Source organism: Jaculus jaculus, chromosome 14 (genome assembly GCF_020740685.1).
Source record: "Jaculus jaculus isolate mJacJac1 chromosome 14, mJacJac1.mat.Y.cur, whole genome shotgun sequence".
Classification (NCBI taxonomy): Eukaryota; Metazoa; Chordata; class Mammalia; order Rodentia; family Dipodidae; genus Jaculus; species Jaculus jaculus.
This window is the reverse complement of record NC_059115.1, coordinates 20,827,327-20,844,604: the sequence shown is the minus strand read 5'-3', so window position 1 is coordinate 20,844,604 and position 17,278 is coordinate 20,827,327. Positions and strand designations below refer to the sequence as shown.

The 17,278-nt window shown below is 46.6% G+C and overlaps 1 protein-coding gene across 2 annotated transcripts in view; it reads right to left on the bottom strand.

Moving 5' to 3' along the window:
- Nucleotides 1-923: 923 nt before the first annotated feature.
- The window catches only part of Tsks (testis specific serine kinase substrate), a 37,247-nt gene continuing 20,892 nt past the window's right edge, over nucleotides 924-17,278 (bottom strand). Inside the window, exons 3-11 of one of the 2 annotated variants that reach the window (XM_004672226.2) lie at nucleotides 5,816-5,911; nucleotides 5,408-5,491; nucleotides 5,130-5,240; nucleotides 4,342-4,628; nucleotides 3,896-4,090; nucleotides 2,981-3,154; nucleotides 2,365-2,500; nucleotides 1,203-1,327; nucleotides 924-1,080 (exon numbers count right to left, since the gene is read on the bottom strand). In XM_004672226.2, the coding sequence (XP_004672283.2) occupies nucleotides 924-1,080; nucleotides 1,203-1,327; nucleotides 2,365-2,500; nucleotides 2,981-3,154; nucleotides 3,896-4,090; nucleotides 4,342-4,628; nucleotides 5,130-5,240; nucleotides 5,408-5,491; nucleotides 5,816-5,911 (1,365 nt within the window). The remainder of the gene's footprint in view (nucleotides 1,081-1,202; nucleotides 1,328-2,364; nucleotides 2,501-2,980; nucleotides 3,155-3,895; nucleotides 4,091-4,341; nucleotides 4,629-5,129; nucleotides 5,241-5,407; nucleotides 5,492-5,815; nucleotides 5,912-17,278) is intronic. The other variant, XM_004672227.2, reaches the window with a different exon arrangement.

Below are 17,278 nucleotides of genomic sequence, written 5' to 3'. Positions count from 1 at the left end.
TGAGTTAAAGGGATTCTGAGGTCTCTGCTCCCCAATGGGACTGGGGTTACAGGAACATGTGCCCATGCCTTTCTGTGTATGTAGGTCCTGGGGATCTAACTCAAATGGTCTCAGGCCCTCATGCATGCTCAGGAAGCAACCTAACCACTGAGTCATCTTTCTAGCACCGGACTCTTTTTGTAAATTTTTTTGTTTAACATTTTTTGAAGTAGGGTCTTGCTAATGACCAGACTGACATGGAATTCACTATGTAGTTTCAGGGTGGCTTTGAACTCATGGCAATCCTCCTACCTCTACCCCACCCCACCCCAAGTACCAGGATTAAAGACATGTGCCACCATGCCGTGCTCTTTTGTTAATTAAAAAAAAAAAAAACATGTTATTTGGGACTGGGGAGATGGCTTAGCAGTTAAGCGCTTGCCTGTGAAGCCTAAGGACCTCGGTTCAAGGCTCAATTTCCCAGGACCCATGTTAGCCAGATGCACAAGGGGGCGCACACATCTGGAGTTCATTTGCAGTGGCTGGAGGCCCTGGCACACCCATTCTCTCTCTCTCTCTGCCTCTTTCTATCTCTCTCTGTGTGTGTCGCTCTCAAATAAATAAACAAAAACAAACAAACAAATTAAAAAAAAATATGTCATTTGGGCTGGAGAGGTGGCTCAGCAGTTAAGGAACTTGCCTGCAAAGCCTAATAATCCAGGTTCCCACGTAAAGCCAGATGTACAAAGTGGTCCATACATCTGGAGTTTGTTTGCAGCAGCTAGAGGCCCTGGCATGCTCATTCTCTCTCCTCTCTCTTTTCTTCCAAATAAATAAAATATGGGTTTTTTGCATGTGTAGTATGGTGTAGTCACTATTATCAGCTACTGTCGTTCTTTTGATGCCAAATAAGAGACAGAATTCATGCCAACATGAGAGGCCATTTATTGTTCAGGGGCTGGGCCCCCACGCTTTGGGGGAGCCCCTCCAATACTTCCTCCCCCCATTGTCCCTGTGGACCCCTCAAGTGGCAGGTGGCTTAGCTGATCGTGGAGGGAGCACATCTTCAAGTGCATATAATCCAGGGTGGCCACCTTCTCCCTGTAATGATAGCCAGTTGGAGTTGGGCCTGGGCAGGCTGGGGGTAGGTAAGGGAGCAGAGAGGAGGAGCCAGGCCCTAGTAAACCTCACCCTCCTCCCATGCCCTCTGCCTCCTTCCTCACTCCGGCTTCATCTTGTCCGTCAGCAGTAGGTTCTTGGCCCGCACGGCCTCGTCTTGGGCCAGCCGGAGGGTGGAGCTCAGGACCTCTGCCCTGACGTGTTTGGCCAAGGCCTGGCGCTCCAGCTCCTGGGGAGAGGAGTGTAGGCACCGCTGGGCTTGCTGGACTGGGCTGGGAGTGGAGGGGGAGCTGGGTCGCAGAGGGCAAGGGGCAGTGTCCCATGGAGCCCACAAACTACCCCCAGTGTATCCCATCATGCCTTCAGACTGGAACTGGCCCTGACATCCCACAATGCACTGCTTTCTCAATTCCATTGTACAGGAATTTTGTGAATATCCCCCCTAATGCATTGGCCTATGTGGCGGCAATAACTAATTCATGACTGAAATATTGTTCCACAATGCTTTTGAACTATCTGTATTTAATGTGTATATTTTCATGGTGCCCTGCGACATCCCATAATTCATAAAACCTCACAGCTATGAGGCCCCTGTCACAAATATAGTCCTTATTGCTGTGGTCTGTCCCATGGACTTTCAATTATTCCTTCAGGAGCTCACCACAATTTTTATCCTACCATCTCCTCAGCAAATATACCATCATGCATTGTACTTCTCATATCCCACCATGCATGAGGCCCAGGGCAGCCGTGTATTCATACATGCTCTCACCTCAATGTCCCACAATGCCTCACTTGCAAGTTCCACCCACTACAATTTATATCTCATCACCACAGGTCAATTTCCCATCATGCATTGGATCTGCATGTCCCACAATGTACCCAGGCTCAATTTCCAGCAGCTGTTGGGGCTTTAGTCTGTTGTGCAATGCTTCTGGAAGAGTAGAGGTTCTACTTCCCATAATGCAATTACCTTACTGTGACATTTACCACTGGGCCCCCAGTCTGGCCTCCATGCTTCCCTGGTACCCCAATGGCATCTCTGAAGGTCTACAGTCAACAGGGGCCATGTCCCTTGTATCCCACTGTGTGACAGACCCAAGGCCCCATCTTGTTTTGGACTCACCAAGCTGCTTGCCCCTCCCTCCTCCCCCCATGCACGGGAGACAAGTGCTGTGCCAGCTCAGTCCTCCCCTTGCTGTGCCATCCCTGAGGCCGCTCAAACACAAAAGAAAAGTAGGACATGTAACCCACGGTCCCTGGTACCAGAATCTTCTTGTGTAGCCTCTGACAGCTGGGACAGGCAGGGGCCAGGCCCTTCTGCTTCATCTCATTGACCAGCGGGGTCAGCGCTCTTTCCAGCTGCTGCTGCAAGGACTCGGTGGACAGTTGCTGCCCCTGGCTGGGTAAGGGGTGTTCGCTAGAGAACGAGGCCCAGAACTCTGCCTCCACCTAGCCTTATTTCCATTATGTTCCCTATGCCATTGCCCCACCATACTTGGGGTATCTCAGAGGATTGCGCGACCTTGGGGGTCCTACTTCCAAACAGCACCGAACAGCCTTCTAGGTCTCCAAGCCACCAAACCTCGCATTTCTCACAGTGCATGAGTTAAACCTGATCTGATATTGTACTGGGAACCCCACTTCCTTTAATGACCCTGCTATTTCCACAACACATGGAAGGCCCATTGTGAGCCACGCCTCAACTTTCCCATGATGCACTGGAAAAATCATTGCAAGGGTATCAAATCTTCCTTGAGGTCCACTAGACCCTAATTTTACCTTTCAGGCAGACAAGAAATAGGTTCCCACAATGCAGCAGGACCGGATGGCCCTACAGCGCACGGAGCCACTTTGTCTCTCACAATGACAACTCCCATACCTGGCACAGCGTGTGCAGGGCCCCTGGGGTGATCGATCCAAGTTCAAGGCCTGATCGGCTCCCCTTCGGGAACTTTGAAGTTGCCTCCCTAACTCCTCCAGAATAGGTTTCACTGGGCCCAGCGCCTCCAGCTCGCTCCTCAGTGAAGCCACCGACACTGCAGACCGCTCCATCCTGAAGCAGGAGAATGGCCAAATGTGGCAGGGTACTAACCCACCCGCTGGAGATGGGACCTGGGGCCTCCCTCATGGGAAGCAAGTACTGCTGCTGAGCCACGCCCCCAGCCACTCATTGGTGGATTCTAGGCAGACACATTACCACTTGCACTCTACTTATTTATAAAAAGTATTTGCAAGTGGAGAGAGAGAGAGGAGACAGGCAGACCCACAGACAGAATGGACAGGCCAGGGCCCGCTGCCCCTGCAAATGAATTCCAGATACATGCACCACTTTGTGCATCTGCCTCTATGTCTTAGGCTCGGCAGGCAAGTGCCTTAACAGCTAAGCCATCTCTCCAGTTCTTTTTTACTTAATTTGAGAGGATGTCCCTAAGTTATCGTGCCTGGTCTTGAACATTCTCTATAGCTCAGGCTGGCTTTGAACTTGACATCCCCCAGCCTCCACCTTCCCAGTAGCTAGGATCACAGGCCTCTTCCATCAAGTTCGCCTCTTTTCTGACTTTAGTGTCTGTACTCCTTCTGACTCTTGTCCACTTAAGTTATGGAACACACCCTTTCTCCGGCTCCACCTCTCAGGCCTTATGTAAGACAGCCCCCATCCCTAAGCTAACTGGCCCTTCTTTAGGTTCGTGTACAGTGTGGTGGGTCAGGCCCGGCTGATTGTCAGCCCCCTTTCCCCGCCAGGCCCTGCCCTCGGCCTGGCCCCACCTCCCCTCTCGATTTGCCAGTCCCTTACATGCTGCAGAGCTCATCGGCCCGACCTCGAAGCTCCTGCAGGCCCCGCGCCGACTGCGCCTGCTCGCGTTGTGAGCGCTCCCACTGGCCCAAGAAGCCGTCCAGCCGGCCGCCCAGGCCCCCCAGCAGCCTCAGGGCCTCCTGCACTGCCCCCTCCTCCTGATGCCACCGGGCGGTCAAGGAAGACACCTCCCTCCTGCAGGTGGAGGGGGGGGGATGAGTAGGTGGGGCCACGGCTACACCATCCCCACCCCATTGACGCCATCACCCTGGCAACTCAGATCTAGTGACTCCCCAAATTCCTTCTTTTTTGGGGGGTGAAGTTCTGGGATCGAACCCACGACCTTCCTTATGCATGGGATGCTGCACCACTGCTCTATACCACATCCCTTCCACTTCAGGCCACGCCCACAAGTCCATCCTTTCTCCTCCCGAGGCCACGCCCACCTCAGCTCTTCCAGGCCTGTGGAGACCCTCTGCAGCTCCTGCTCGCCCAGGTACAGGCCCTCTCCGGCCCGAGGCCCCATTGTCCAGCCACTGGGGACCAGGCTGCGTGGCCGCTGGGGTTCCTCGGGGCTGCCCGGAGGGCCGGAGCAGGCCAGGTTCGTAGCGGCGGGGCCCTGGTCGTGCCGGGAGAGGCCGGCCTCCAGCTTCTGCTCTAGCTCCTGCAGCTCGGCCTCCTGCCTCCGCGGCGACTCATCCTGCAGTTGCTGCTGGAGGTACCGCAGCTTCTCCTGGGCGAGGAAGGAGAAGGAGGCCAGGCGTCCAGCCCCTGGCCATTCGCAGCCACTTCTACCCTAGTAACCCCAAAGACTGGAGAAGTACCACGTGCGTCTAACTGAACTGTTTGCTGTCATAAAATCCAGCTGGCGTGCAATTTACTCTGAACTCTGCTAGCTTGCCTCCCCGGCTCCAGGAAGTCCTGCACTCCCCCCACCCCGCCCCGCCCCACCCCGCCCCGCCCCTGATGGCCCGGCAGTGCTGTGGAAGCCACGCCTATAGTGGGTCCCACCGTCCCACGCCTTGAAGCCCCCAGGCCCAGCCCACAGACCACGCCCACCCGCAGGGCCCCGCCCGCCCCATCCCCTCTAGGCTCGACTCTACCACAGCAGTTCTAAGCTCGGCCTGCAGGCCCTTCCCGCCTGAGGTCTAGGCTTCCTACTCAGACCCACCCACCCGTGGGACCCACCTACCACAGCTTCTCCACTCTTGTCCCTGCCCACCCACCCTCTTACCTCCAACAGGGCGAAGTTCTGCTTCAAGACATTGGTTTTGATTTCAGCATCTTCCACTGACCGGGTCACCTTGCGGCAGTTCTCCTGGGTCAGGACATCAGGGCGGGGGCCCTGCCTTCCCATTCCAGTTCTGCCCCTGACCCCCAACCGGACAAGCCCCACTTTCCAGCCAGGTTCCCCGGGTTGCAGGGACGGTTTCATCCACCAGCTCTCACCTCTATCGGATTCCCCTCTTCCTCCCAGGCCTGGTCCCCACCACCTCCTGCCCAGAGTCTCACCTTCAGCTGACTGCAGTACCCCTCCAACTCCCCCGCCTCCTGCTGCCTCCGTTCCAGATTCTCACTCAGCACGGAGCACTCGCTCTTGACCACGAGAAGGAGGAGTTAGACAAGGCGGCAGGATGACAGTTCCCAAGTTCCCTGCAGAACCCAAGTTCTAACTGGGGATCAAAACTCTGAGGGTGCCGGGCGTGGTGGCACACGCCTTTAATCCCAGCACTAGGGAGGTAGAGGTAGAAGGATCACCATGAGTTCAAGACCATCCTGAGACTACATAGTGAATTCCAGGTCAGCCTGGACTACACTGAAACCCCTACTTTGAAAAAACAAAAACAAAACAAAACAAAACAAAAAAACCCTCTGAGGGAAGGGGTGTCCTGTTGGGTCAGGCGTTGTCACTTGCCATACCTGCAGAGTCTGCACGTGCTGGTTAACTCGCGTGGTCTTCTCCTTCAAGCTGGTGATGGAGTCTTTGGCACGGACCAATCCACTGTTGACCCCACTCTAAAAAAGAATGCAAGACAGGTGTGGTTCAAAGTTGGATGATGGTCTGCCTCAAACTGAAGAAAAATCTACAAACAGAAAGCTGCATTGCTGTGCTTTCAGCATGTGGCTTTCTCATTCCTTCCTCCTTCCTTTTATTTCTTTCTTTTTTTTTTAGCGCTCAAGAGGCAGAGGTAGGAGGATCACAATGAGTTCAAGACTACCCTGAGACTACATAGTGAATTCCAGGTCAGCTAGAGGGCAACCCTACCTTAAAAAGCCAAAAAACAAAACAAAACAAAACAAAACAAATCAAACAAACAAACAAAAACCCCACCAGCTAGGAATGTAGCTCAACAGTAAAGCTCCTGTCTAGAATCCTCAGTGAGGGCTGGGGGCGTGGCTCAGAGGTAGAGCTCCTGCCCAGAATCCACAGTGAGGGCTGGGGGCGTGGCTCAGAGGTAGAGCTCCTGTCTAGACCCACAGTGAGGGCTGGGGCGTGGCTCAGAGGTAGAGCTCCTGTCTAGACCCACAGTGAGGGCTGGGGGCGTGGCTCAGAGGTAGAGCTCCTGTCTGGAATCCACAGTGAGGGTGGGGCGTGGCTCAGCAGTACTGTGCCCACATAGCATGAGCAAGGCTCTGGTGTTCTGCCCAGAACCTGAAAAGGGACTGGAGTGCTAAATTCACAGCTGTCTTGGGCTATCAGATGAAGACCACAATTATCTTCTGATGTGCCCAAACTGTTATTTTTGTTGTTTTCGATTTTTCTTGAAGTAGAGTGTCACTATGTAGTCTCAGGGTAACTTGAAACACAGCCATCCTTCTACCTCTGCCTTTGTCGTGGTGGGATTAAAGGCGTGTGTGCCACCCCCCCCCCCAGCCTAAGCTGTTATTTTATACCTTTTTTGTTACAGTAGTAGAATTTGTAATTTACTTTATTTATTTATTTGACAAAGAGAAAGAGGGGGAGGGAGAGAGAGAATGGGCACACCAGGGCCTCCAGCCACTGGAAACAAACTCCAGATGCATGTGCGACCTTGTACATCTGGTTAACGTGGATCCTGGGGAAGCAAATCTGGGTCCTTTGGCTTAGCAGCCAACCTCCTTAACGGCTAAGCCATCCCTCTAGCCCTTGTTTGTTTTGTTTTTCAAGGTAGGGTCTCACTCTAGCTCAGGCTGACCTGGAATTCACTATGTAGTTTCAGGGTAACCTTGAACTGTCAGTGATCTTCCTACCTTTGCCTCCCTAGTGCTGGGATTAAAAGCGTGTGCCACCACACTGGCTGGTAGTGTACTTTTTTTTTTGAGAGAGAGACAGAGAATTGCCCTGCCAGAGCGTCACCCACTGCAACTGAACTCCAGACACTTGAATCCCTAGTGGACATGTGCGACATTGTGCTTGCCTCATCTTCCTATATCTGGTTTATGTGAGATCTGGAGACTCAAACATGGATCCTTGGGCTTCTCAGGCAAGTACCTTAATCACTAAGCCGTATCTCCAACCCATAATATACATTTTAATTTTACAATTGAAAGTAAGAAACCCCAGGGTGTGATGGGGAGGTAATATGATGGAGAATGGAATTTCAAAGGAGAAAGTGGGGGGGGGGGAGGGAATTAACATAGGATTTTTTTTAATAATTATGGAAAATGCTAATAAAAATAAAAAAAAAACCCCAGGGCTGGAGAGATGGCTTAATGGTTAAACACTTGCCTGTGAAGCCTAAGGACCCTGGTTCAAGGCTCGATTCTCCAGGACCCACGTTAGCCAGATGCACAATGGGGCGCATGTGTCTCTCTCTCTCTCTCTATCTATCTATCTGCCTCTTTCTCTCTCTGTCTGTGGCTCTTAAATAAACAAACAAACAAACAAACAAAAATTAAAAAAAAAAAAGAAAGTAAAAAGTCCCAAAGAGCCTCTTTGCAGTAGATTTGTAGTCATTTGACTCATGCCAGCCAATGGGTGTGGTATGAGCAATGGGTGATGATTTTTTCTAAACTATTTATTTATTTAACAGGGGTGAAGGGGTGGAGAATGAGTGCTCTAGGGCCTCCAGTCACTGCAAATGAGTTCTAGATGCATGTGTCACTTTGTGCATATGGCTTTATTTGGGTATGGAGAAATTGAACCCAGGGTCCATTCGGCTTTGCAAGCAGGCACCTTAGCAGCTGAGCCATCGCTCCAGGCCCACTGGGTGAAGATTTAAAAGAATAGGCATGGTTTCGTCCCTTTGTCCCTCTCCTGCTTCTCTTCTTTTTTTTTCCACATCCATCTTTTCCTCCTCATCTCTCTCTCTCTCTCTCTCTCTTTTTTTTTTTTTTTGAGACAGGATTTGATACTGTAGCGCAAGTAGAACCTGAAACTGTGTAGTCCAGGCTATCCTCAAAAAAATTTTTTTCGAAGTAGGGTCTCACTCTAGCTCAGGCTGACCTGTATTTCACTGTGTAGTCTCAGGTTGGCCTAAAACTTACGGCGATCCTCCTACCTCTGCCTCCTGAGTGCTGGGATTAAAGGCGTGCGCCACCATGCCCAGCTATGCTCAGATTTGAGATCCTTTCCAAGTGGTGAGATTACAAATGAGCACCATACTAGAACATTTTCTGGAGGGCTGTGATAAAAGCAACCTTTTTTTTTTTTTTTTTTTACATTTATTTTATTTTTATTAGAGAGAGAAGGAGGCAGGCAGACAGAGAAAGAGAGAATGGGTGTTCCAGGGCCTCCAGGCACTGCAAACAAACTCCAGATGCATGTGCCAACTTGGGCATCTGGCTTACATGGTCCTGGGGAGTTGAACCTGGGTCCTTAGGCTTCCCAGACAAGCACCTTAACCACGAAGTATCCCTCCATCCCCGAAACAACATTTAAAAAGGATAAGCCGTGGTGAAGAAATGGTTTAGCAGTAAGGCACTATCCTGTAAAGCCTAAGGACCCAGGTTCAGTTCCCCCAGAACTCACGTAATCCAGATGTACAAAGTGGCACATTTACCTGGAGTTTGTTTGTGGTGGCTAGAGGCCCTGACATGCCCATTTTTCCTCTCTCTCTCTCCCTCTGAAGTAAGTAAATAAAAATAAAGTATTTTAAGAAAGAAGTCTGAGCACACCAGGTGTGGTGGCACGCACCTTTAATCCCAGCACTCAGGAGGTATCTGTAGGAGGGGGAGGGAACTAGAGAAGGTAATGGGAGGTAAATATAAAAATATATTACACACAGTATGAAATTGTGAATAAATAAATTAATAAATAGAAACAAGCTGGGTGTGGTGACGCATGCCTTTAATCCCAGCACTCAGGAGGCAGAGGTAGGAGGATCACCATGATTTAGAGACCACCCTGAGACTCCATAGTGAATTCCAGGTCAGCCTGGGCTAGAGTGAGACCCTACCTCAAAAAAAAAAAAAAAAAAAAAAGGAGGTTAAGGCAAAGGACCTTGGTTTGATTCTCCAGGACCCATGTAAGCTGTAAGCCAGATGCACAAGGTGGTGCATGCGTCTGGAGTTCATTTGCAGTGGCTGGAGGCTCTAGTGCACCCATTCTCTCTCTCTCTCGTTCTCTCTCTCCCTGCCTATTTCTTTCAAATAAATAAAATATTTTATAAAATAAAACATTAAAAAAATGAAAAAAATATAGCCATAAGTTTGATGCCAGTAAGTACTGCATGGGGACTACATAGGATCCTGTCTTTAAAAACACTTCTGGGCTGGAGAGATGGCTTAGCAGTTAAGTCATGTGCCTGCGAAGCCTAAGGATCCAGGTTTGATTCTCCAGGACCCACATAAGCCAGATGCACAAGGTGGCATATGTGTCTGGAGTTTGTTTGCAGTGGCTAGAGGCCCTAGCATGCCCATTCTCCCTCTCTCTCTCTCTCTCTCTCCCCCTGTCTCTAACAAATAAATATAAAGTTTTAAAATAATTTAAAAACACTTCCAATAAAACAAATAAACGTACAGATATCTACAGAACTTTTCACCCAAATGCTACAGAATACACATTCTTTTCAGCAGCACATTCTCTAAAATAGACCATATATTAGGACACAAAGCAAATCTTAAGAAATACAGGAAAACTGAAATAATTCCTGTCATGCTATCTGAACATAATGGGACTAAACTACAATCAACAGCAAGAAAAGCTATAGGGCATACAGAAAATCATGAACACTAAATAATACACTACTAAATGATGAATGGGTCAATGAAGAAATCAATACGGACATCAAAATATTCATAGAATCAAATGATAATGAGAACACAACATAACAAAACCTTTGGAACACAATGAAGGCAGTCCTAAGAGGGAAATTTATAGCTTTAAGTGCCTAAATTAAGAAATTAGAGCCGGGCATGGTGGCACATGTCTTTAATCCCAGCACTAGATAGATTGGCAGAGAGGTAAGGGGATTGATGTGAGTTCAAGGCCACCCAAGACTACATAGTGAATTCCAGGCCAGCCTGGGCTAGAGTGAGACCTTAACTCAAAAAAAAAAAAAAAAAAATTCTTCCAACTAAAATAAGTCCAGGTCCAGATGGAATCACCAGTGAATTTTACCAGAACTTCATGGAAGAACACCAATGCTTCTCAAACTTTTCCATAAAATAGAAAAGGAAGTAAGCTTACCAAACTCCTTCTATGAAGCCAGCATCACCCTGATATCAAAACCAGACAATGATAGAAAAAGAAAAAGAAAAGGAAAATTACAGACCAATCTCCCTCATAAACATAGATGCAAAATTTGTCAACAAAATGTTGACAAACAGAATAGAATAATATATCAGAAAGATCATTCACCCCAACCAAGTAGGCTTTATCCCAGAGATTCAGGGATGATTCAACATATGCAAATCGATAAATGTAATACATTATACAAATGGACTGAAAGACAAAATCACATGATCATCTCATTAGATGCAGAAAAAGCAAATTTGACAAAATCCAACGTCCCTTCATGATAAAAGTCTTCCAGAAACTGGGAAGAGAAGGAACATATCTCAATATAATAAAGGCTATTTATGACAAACTCACAGCCAACATAATACTAAATGGGGAAAAATTTGAAGCTTTTCCACTAAAATCCGGAACAAGACAAGTGTGCTCACTGTCCCCACTTTTTTTTAAATTGTTTTTGGTTTTTGAGGTAGGGTCTAACTCTAGTCCAGGCTGTCCTGGAACTCACTATGTACTCTCAGGGTGGCCTCAAACTCACGGCGATCCTCCTATCTCTGCCTCCTGAGTGTTGGGATTAAAGGTGTGCACCACTACACCCGGCCACCACTTTTATTTAATATAGTACTGGAAGTTTTAGCCATAGCAATAAGGCAAGAGACACATATAAAAGATATACAAATTGAAAAGGAAGAGATCAAATTATCATTACTGGCAGGTGACATGATTCTATACATAAAAGACACAAAAACAGACATGTAGATCAGTGGAACAGAATAGAGGACCCAGATGTAAACCCAAGTAGCTATAGCCATCTGATATTCGATAAAAATGCCAAAAATACTCATTGGAAAAAAGACAGCCTCTTCAGCAAATGGTGTTGGGAAAACTGGATATATATCTGCAGAAGGATGAAAATAGATAGGAGGATCGCTGTAAGTTTTAGGCCAGCCTGAGACTACACAGTGAAATACAGGTCAGCCTGAGCTACCAACAAACTGTTAGAGCCATGTAGCTGGAAATAAACAAATAAACACACAGAAATCAGTAGCCTTCCTATATGCTAACAACAAACATGGCGGGGATGAAATCAGAGAATCACTCCCATTCACAATTGTATCAAAAAATGAATAAAGTACCTTGAAATAAGTCTAACTGAGGAAGTGAAGGATCTCTACAATGGAAACTTTAAAACACTCAAGGTAGAAATTACAGAAGACACTAGAAAGTGGAAAGACAACCTTTGTTCTTGGATTGGAAGAATCAGTATTGTGAAAATGGCAATCTTACCGAAAGTAATCTACACATTTAATGCAATCCCCATCAAAATTCCAATATTCCACTTCATGGAAATAGAAAAAAAAAATCCAAAAATTAATTTGGAAGTACAAAAAAACCTCAAATACCTAAAACAATTCTGAGCAACAAAAATAAGGTTTGTGGTATAACCATTCCTGATTTTAACCTACATTACAGAACCATAGTAACAAAAACAGCACAGTACTAGCATAAAAGCAGACACATAGAATGGAACAGAATAGAGGACCCAGATGTAACTCCAGGTAGCTACAGCCACCTGATCTTTGACAAAAATGCCAAAAACACTCATTGGAGAAAAGACAGCCTCTTCAACAAACGGTGCTGGGAAAATTGGATATGTATCTGTAGAAGGATGATAATAGATCCTTATCTCTCTCCATGTATAAGAATTAAGTCCAAATGGATCAAAGGCCTAAATATCAGACCTGGAACTCTGAAACTGCTAGAGGAAAAAGTAGGGGATACCCTTCAACATATTGGTCTTGGCAAAGCCTTTCTGAATATAACCCCAATTACTCAGGAAATAAAACCATTGATCAACCACTAGGATTTCATGAAATTTCAAAGCTTTTGTACAGCAAAGGACACTGTGAATAGATCAAAGAGGCAATTTAAAGAATGGGGGAAAATCTTTGCCAGTTATACCTCTGATAGAGGATTAATATCCAGGATATACAAAGAACTCAAAAAACCAAATATTGGGCTGGAGAGATGGCTTAGAGGTTAAGTGCTTGCCTGTGAAGCCTAAGGTACCCGGGTTTGAGGCTCAGTTCCCCAGATCCCACGTTAGCCAGATGCATAAGGGGGCGCACGCGTCTAGAGTTCGTTTGCAGAGGCTGGAAGCCCTGGCGCGCCCATTCTCTCTCTCTCCCTCTATGTCTTTCTCTCTGTGTCTGTCGCTCTCAAATAAATAAATAATTAATTAATTAAAAAAACCCAAATATTAGGAAATCAAACAATCCAATTAAAAATGGGCTATGGGGCTGGAGAGATGGCTTAGCGGTTAAGCGCTTGCCTGTGAAGCCTAAGGACCCCGGTTCGAGGCTCGGTTCCCCAGGTCCCATGTTAGCCAGATGCACAAGGGGGCGCACGCGTCTGGAGTTCGTTTGCAGTGGCTGGTAGCCCTGGTGTGCCCATTGTCTGTCTGTCTCTCTCTCTCTCTCTCTCTCTCTCTCTCTCTCTCTCTCTCTCTCTCTGCCTCCTTCTCTGTCTGTTGCTCTCAAATAAATAAATAAAAAAAATAAACCAAAAAAAAAAAATTTAAAAATGGGCTATGGAACTAGAAAATTCTCAAAAGAAGAAATACAGATGGTACATAAACATCTAAAAAATGTTCTACATCCTTAGCCATTAGGGAAATGCAGATTAAAACTGTGTTGAGATTCCATCTCATTCCTGTCAGATTGGCTACCATCATGAACACAAATGAACATAAATGCTGGCGAGGATGTGGAAAAAGAGGAATCCTTCTACACTGTTGGTGGGAATGCAATCTTGTCTAGCCATTGTGGAAATCAGTGTGGAGATTCCTGAGGCAGCTAAACATAGGTCTGCCTTATGGCCCAACTATACCACTCCTAGGCATATCTCCTAAGGACTCATCTCACTACCTTAGAGATATTTGCTCAACCATGTTTATTGCTGCTCTATTCATAATAGCCATGAAACGGAACCAGCCTAGATATCCCTCAACTGATGAGTGGATAATGAAGATGTGACACATTTATACAATGGAGTTCTACTCAGTGGTAAAGAAATATGAAATTTGCAGAAAAATGGATGGATCTGGAAAGGATTATACTAAGTGAGGTAACCCAGGTCCAGAAAGCCAAATGTCACATGTTCAGTCTCATATGTGGATCCTAGTTACAAATGATTGGACTTCCATGTGAGTTTGAATAAAACTCAGTAGTAGAGGCCAGTAAGCTAGAAAGGAGATATAAAGGGAACAGAAAGGGAGGGAGGGGGACTTGAGAAGATGGTATTGTATATATGTAAGTAGAACAACAGATTAATGGGGGCGAAAAGCTGTAAGTGAGGTCAGGGGAAGAGATTGAGTAAAGGAAAGGTCGGGAGAGGGCTGATCAAAATCTAAGAGGGAAGTCAGGCATATTGGTGCATGCCTTTAATCCTAGCACTCTGGAGGCAGAGGTAGGAGGATCGCCGTGAGTTTGAGGCCACCCTGAGACTACATAGTCCAGGTCAGCCTGAGCTAGAGTGAGACCGTACCTTGGAAAACCAAAATAAATAAATAAATAATAAATAAATAAAATCTTAAGAGGGTATGAATAAATCATATGGAAACCTACTTTTTTGGACAATGGCACACCCAGAAGCCATAGATTGTTATTAGAAAATTATCAGTGGCAGGGATGAGATACCTTCCAGTGAGTTGTTGGCCAGGGAGGTCACTAATGCTCCCAAAACATTACAGGCTATTGCCAAGGTTCTTGTTTTCCTATGAGGAATAGATGGTAAGACACTATTGCTGAAGACTCCACATACTTGTGCAGCAAGGTCACTGGGAAATCCTGCTAGAGCTGAGCTGTAAGCTTCCCCTGTGTAAACCAGCTGATAAAAAGCTGGAAAAAGCTATGCTGCATGAAGTACCATGGTAGGGAATACACCAGTGGAGATAAACAACAGTGGATACTGCAAATCTTAAACTTGTCCAGCCAGGCCAAATGATCCAATGGGTGCAATAGTGGCATGTCTGTTACTGGGGAAACCAACTGCTCTCTAATTGTATTAGAGGTCCGCTCCACAGGAGGGAATACATCCCTGATACTGAAAACCTATGTTGGAGGGCTGGAGAGATGGCTTAGTGGTTAAGGCACTTGCCTGCAAAGCCAAAGGACCCAGGTTCAACTCCCCAGGACCCATGTAAGCCAGAGGCCTCGGGGGGGGGCATGTATCTGGAGTCCATCTGCAGTGGCTGGAGGCCCTGGCACACGGCACACACATTCTCTCTCTCTACCTGGCTATTTCTGTATCTAGCACTCTCAAATAAATAAATAAAATAAGATATTAAAAAAAAACTAGCTGGGCGTGGTAGCGCATGCCTTTAATCCTAGCACTTGGGAGGCAGAAGTAGAAGGATCATTGTGAGTTCAAGGCCACCCTGAGACTACATAGTGAAATTCAGGTCAGCATGGGCCACAGTGAGACCCTACCTAAAAAAAAAAAAAACGAAAAAAAAAAAAAAAAATATGTTGGAGGAAGTCATGAGCCCTAGGGGTGTAATGTCTATTGTCCATCTGGCTAAATGTATATATTATGCTCACCAAAGTGCCTGGTAAGCAGTTTTTTTTTTTAATTTTATTTATTTATTTATTTGAGAGCGACAGACACAGAGAGAAAGACAGGTAGAGGGAGAGAGAGAGAATGGGTGCGCCAGGGCTTTTTTTTTCTTAATTTTATTTATTTATTTATTTGAGAAGCAGTTCTCTTAATATTCATACCCATGTATTAATGCTACTCTCACTTTTGAGTAGAGAAGCTTCTCTTTTCAGATGGCGGTGACATTGGGATGACACAGAAGACACCATGGCGCTGAGAAGAAGTGACAGAAGAGCGCTCGGCACTGAAACATCTCTATTACATATTCCAAGGCTCAGGGTCCATTGCAGAAGAAGTGGCAGAAAGAATGTAAGAGCCAAAGGAAGGGTAGGACTCCATACAATGTGCTCCTCCAGACACAAAATGGTCTGGATCTCCATGACCTCACAGTGCCTGACACTACCTACACAAGACCATCATAATAGGAAATAATATGAAAAGATGACATCAAAATAAAAGAGAGACTGATTGAGAGGGGGAGGGGATATGATAGATAGTGGGAGGAAAGCGGGAATTACCATGGTTTATTGTTGATCATTATGGAAGTTGTCAATAAAAACCAACCAAATAAGAATAATAAAAAAAAAACAAACATACTTCCAGGAGCTGGGTGTGGTGGCACATGCCTTTATTCCCAATACTCAGGGGCCGGGGGTAGGAGGACCGCTGTGAATTCAAGGCCACCCTGAGAGTAGAGAGTGAATTTCAGGTCAACCTGGACTACAGTGAAACCCCACCTCAAACAAATAGATAAACAAAAAACACTTCTAGGGGCTGGAAAGATGGCTTAGTGCTTAAGTCACTTGTCTGTGAAGCCTAAGGACCCCTGTTCAAGTCTCCAGCTCCCACATATGTCAGATGCAGTAACACAAGTGTGCAAGGTCGCACTTGTGCACATGGTGGTGCACGCATCTGGAGTTTGATTGCAGTGGCTGTAGACCCTGGTGTGCCAATTCTCTCTTTCTCTCTTCCTCTTCTTTTCTTGTAAAAAAAAAAAAAAAAGTTCCAGAAACACCATCCTAAACATAAGGACCCAGGATCAACTCCCCAGTACTCACAAAAGCCAGATGCATGTGATGGCACATGCACTTGGTGTTCGTGTGCAGTGGCTGGAGGTCCTGGCATGCCCACTCTCTCTATCTGCTTCTTCCTCTCTCTTTTTCCTTGTAAATAAATGTATGCCATAGAGGGAACCAGCTTCACAAATCAAATCTACCCCCCCAAAGTACTGAAGTCACAAGGAGCATTGTGGTTAATTCACTATAAGCACACCCTCATAGCAGTGATACCTGCCAGCTCAGGTCACTCTTGCTGCTAGCACTCTGCTCTGGGAGGAGAACAGAGGCCACACCTGACCCCCGGAGCTCCTATGCTGAAGATACAGTTTAGGGTCTACACATCCAATAATATAGCTGATAAAAAGGGCTGGATAGCCGGGCGTGGTGGCATGCGCCTTTAATCCCAGCACTTGGGGTGGGGGGGATAGGGGTAGGAGGCTCGCCATGAGTTCGAGGCCATCCTGAGAATGCAGATTGAATTTCAGGTCAGCCTGGGCCAGAGTGAGACCCTACCTCGAAAAACAAAAACAAAACAAAAAAAAAGGGTGGATAGATAAAGGCACTTGCTTGCAAAGCCTAACAGCTCAGGGTGGATTCCCCAGGAACCATGTAAAACCAGATGTACAAAGTGGCACATGCATCTAGAGTTCATTTGCAGAGGAAAGTCTCCCTGGTGTGCCCATATTCTCTATCTTTCTCAAATAAATCAAAAAATTTTTTTCCTTTTCAAATTTATTTTTATTAACAACTTCCATGATTATAAAAAAATATCCCATTAAAATAAGACATACACACACAAAATATCCCATGGTAATACCCTCCTTCCCCCCACTTTCCCTTTTGAAACTCCACTCTCCATCATATCCCTTCCCCCTCTCAATCAGTCTCTTTTTTTATTTTGATGTCATGATCTTTTCCTCCTATTATGATGGTCTTGTGTAGGTAGTGTCAGGCACTGTGAGGTCTTGGATACCTAGGCCATTTTGTGTCTTGGAGGAGCACGTTGTAAGG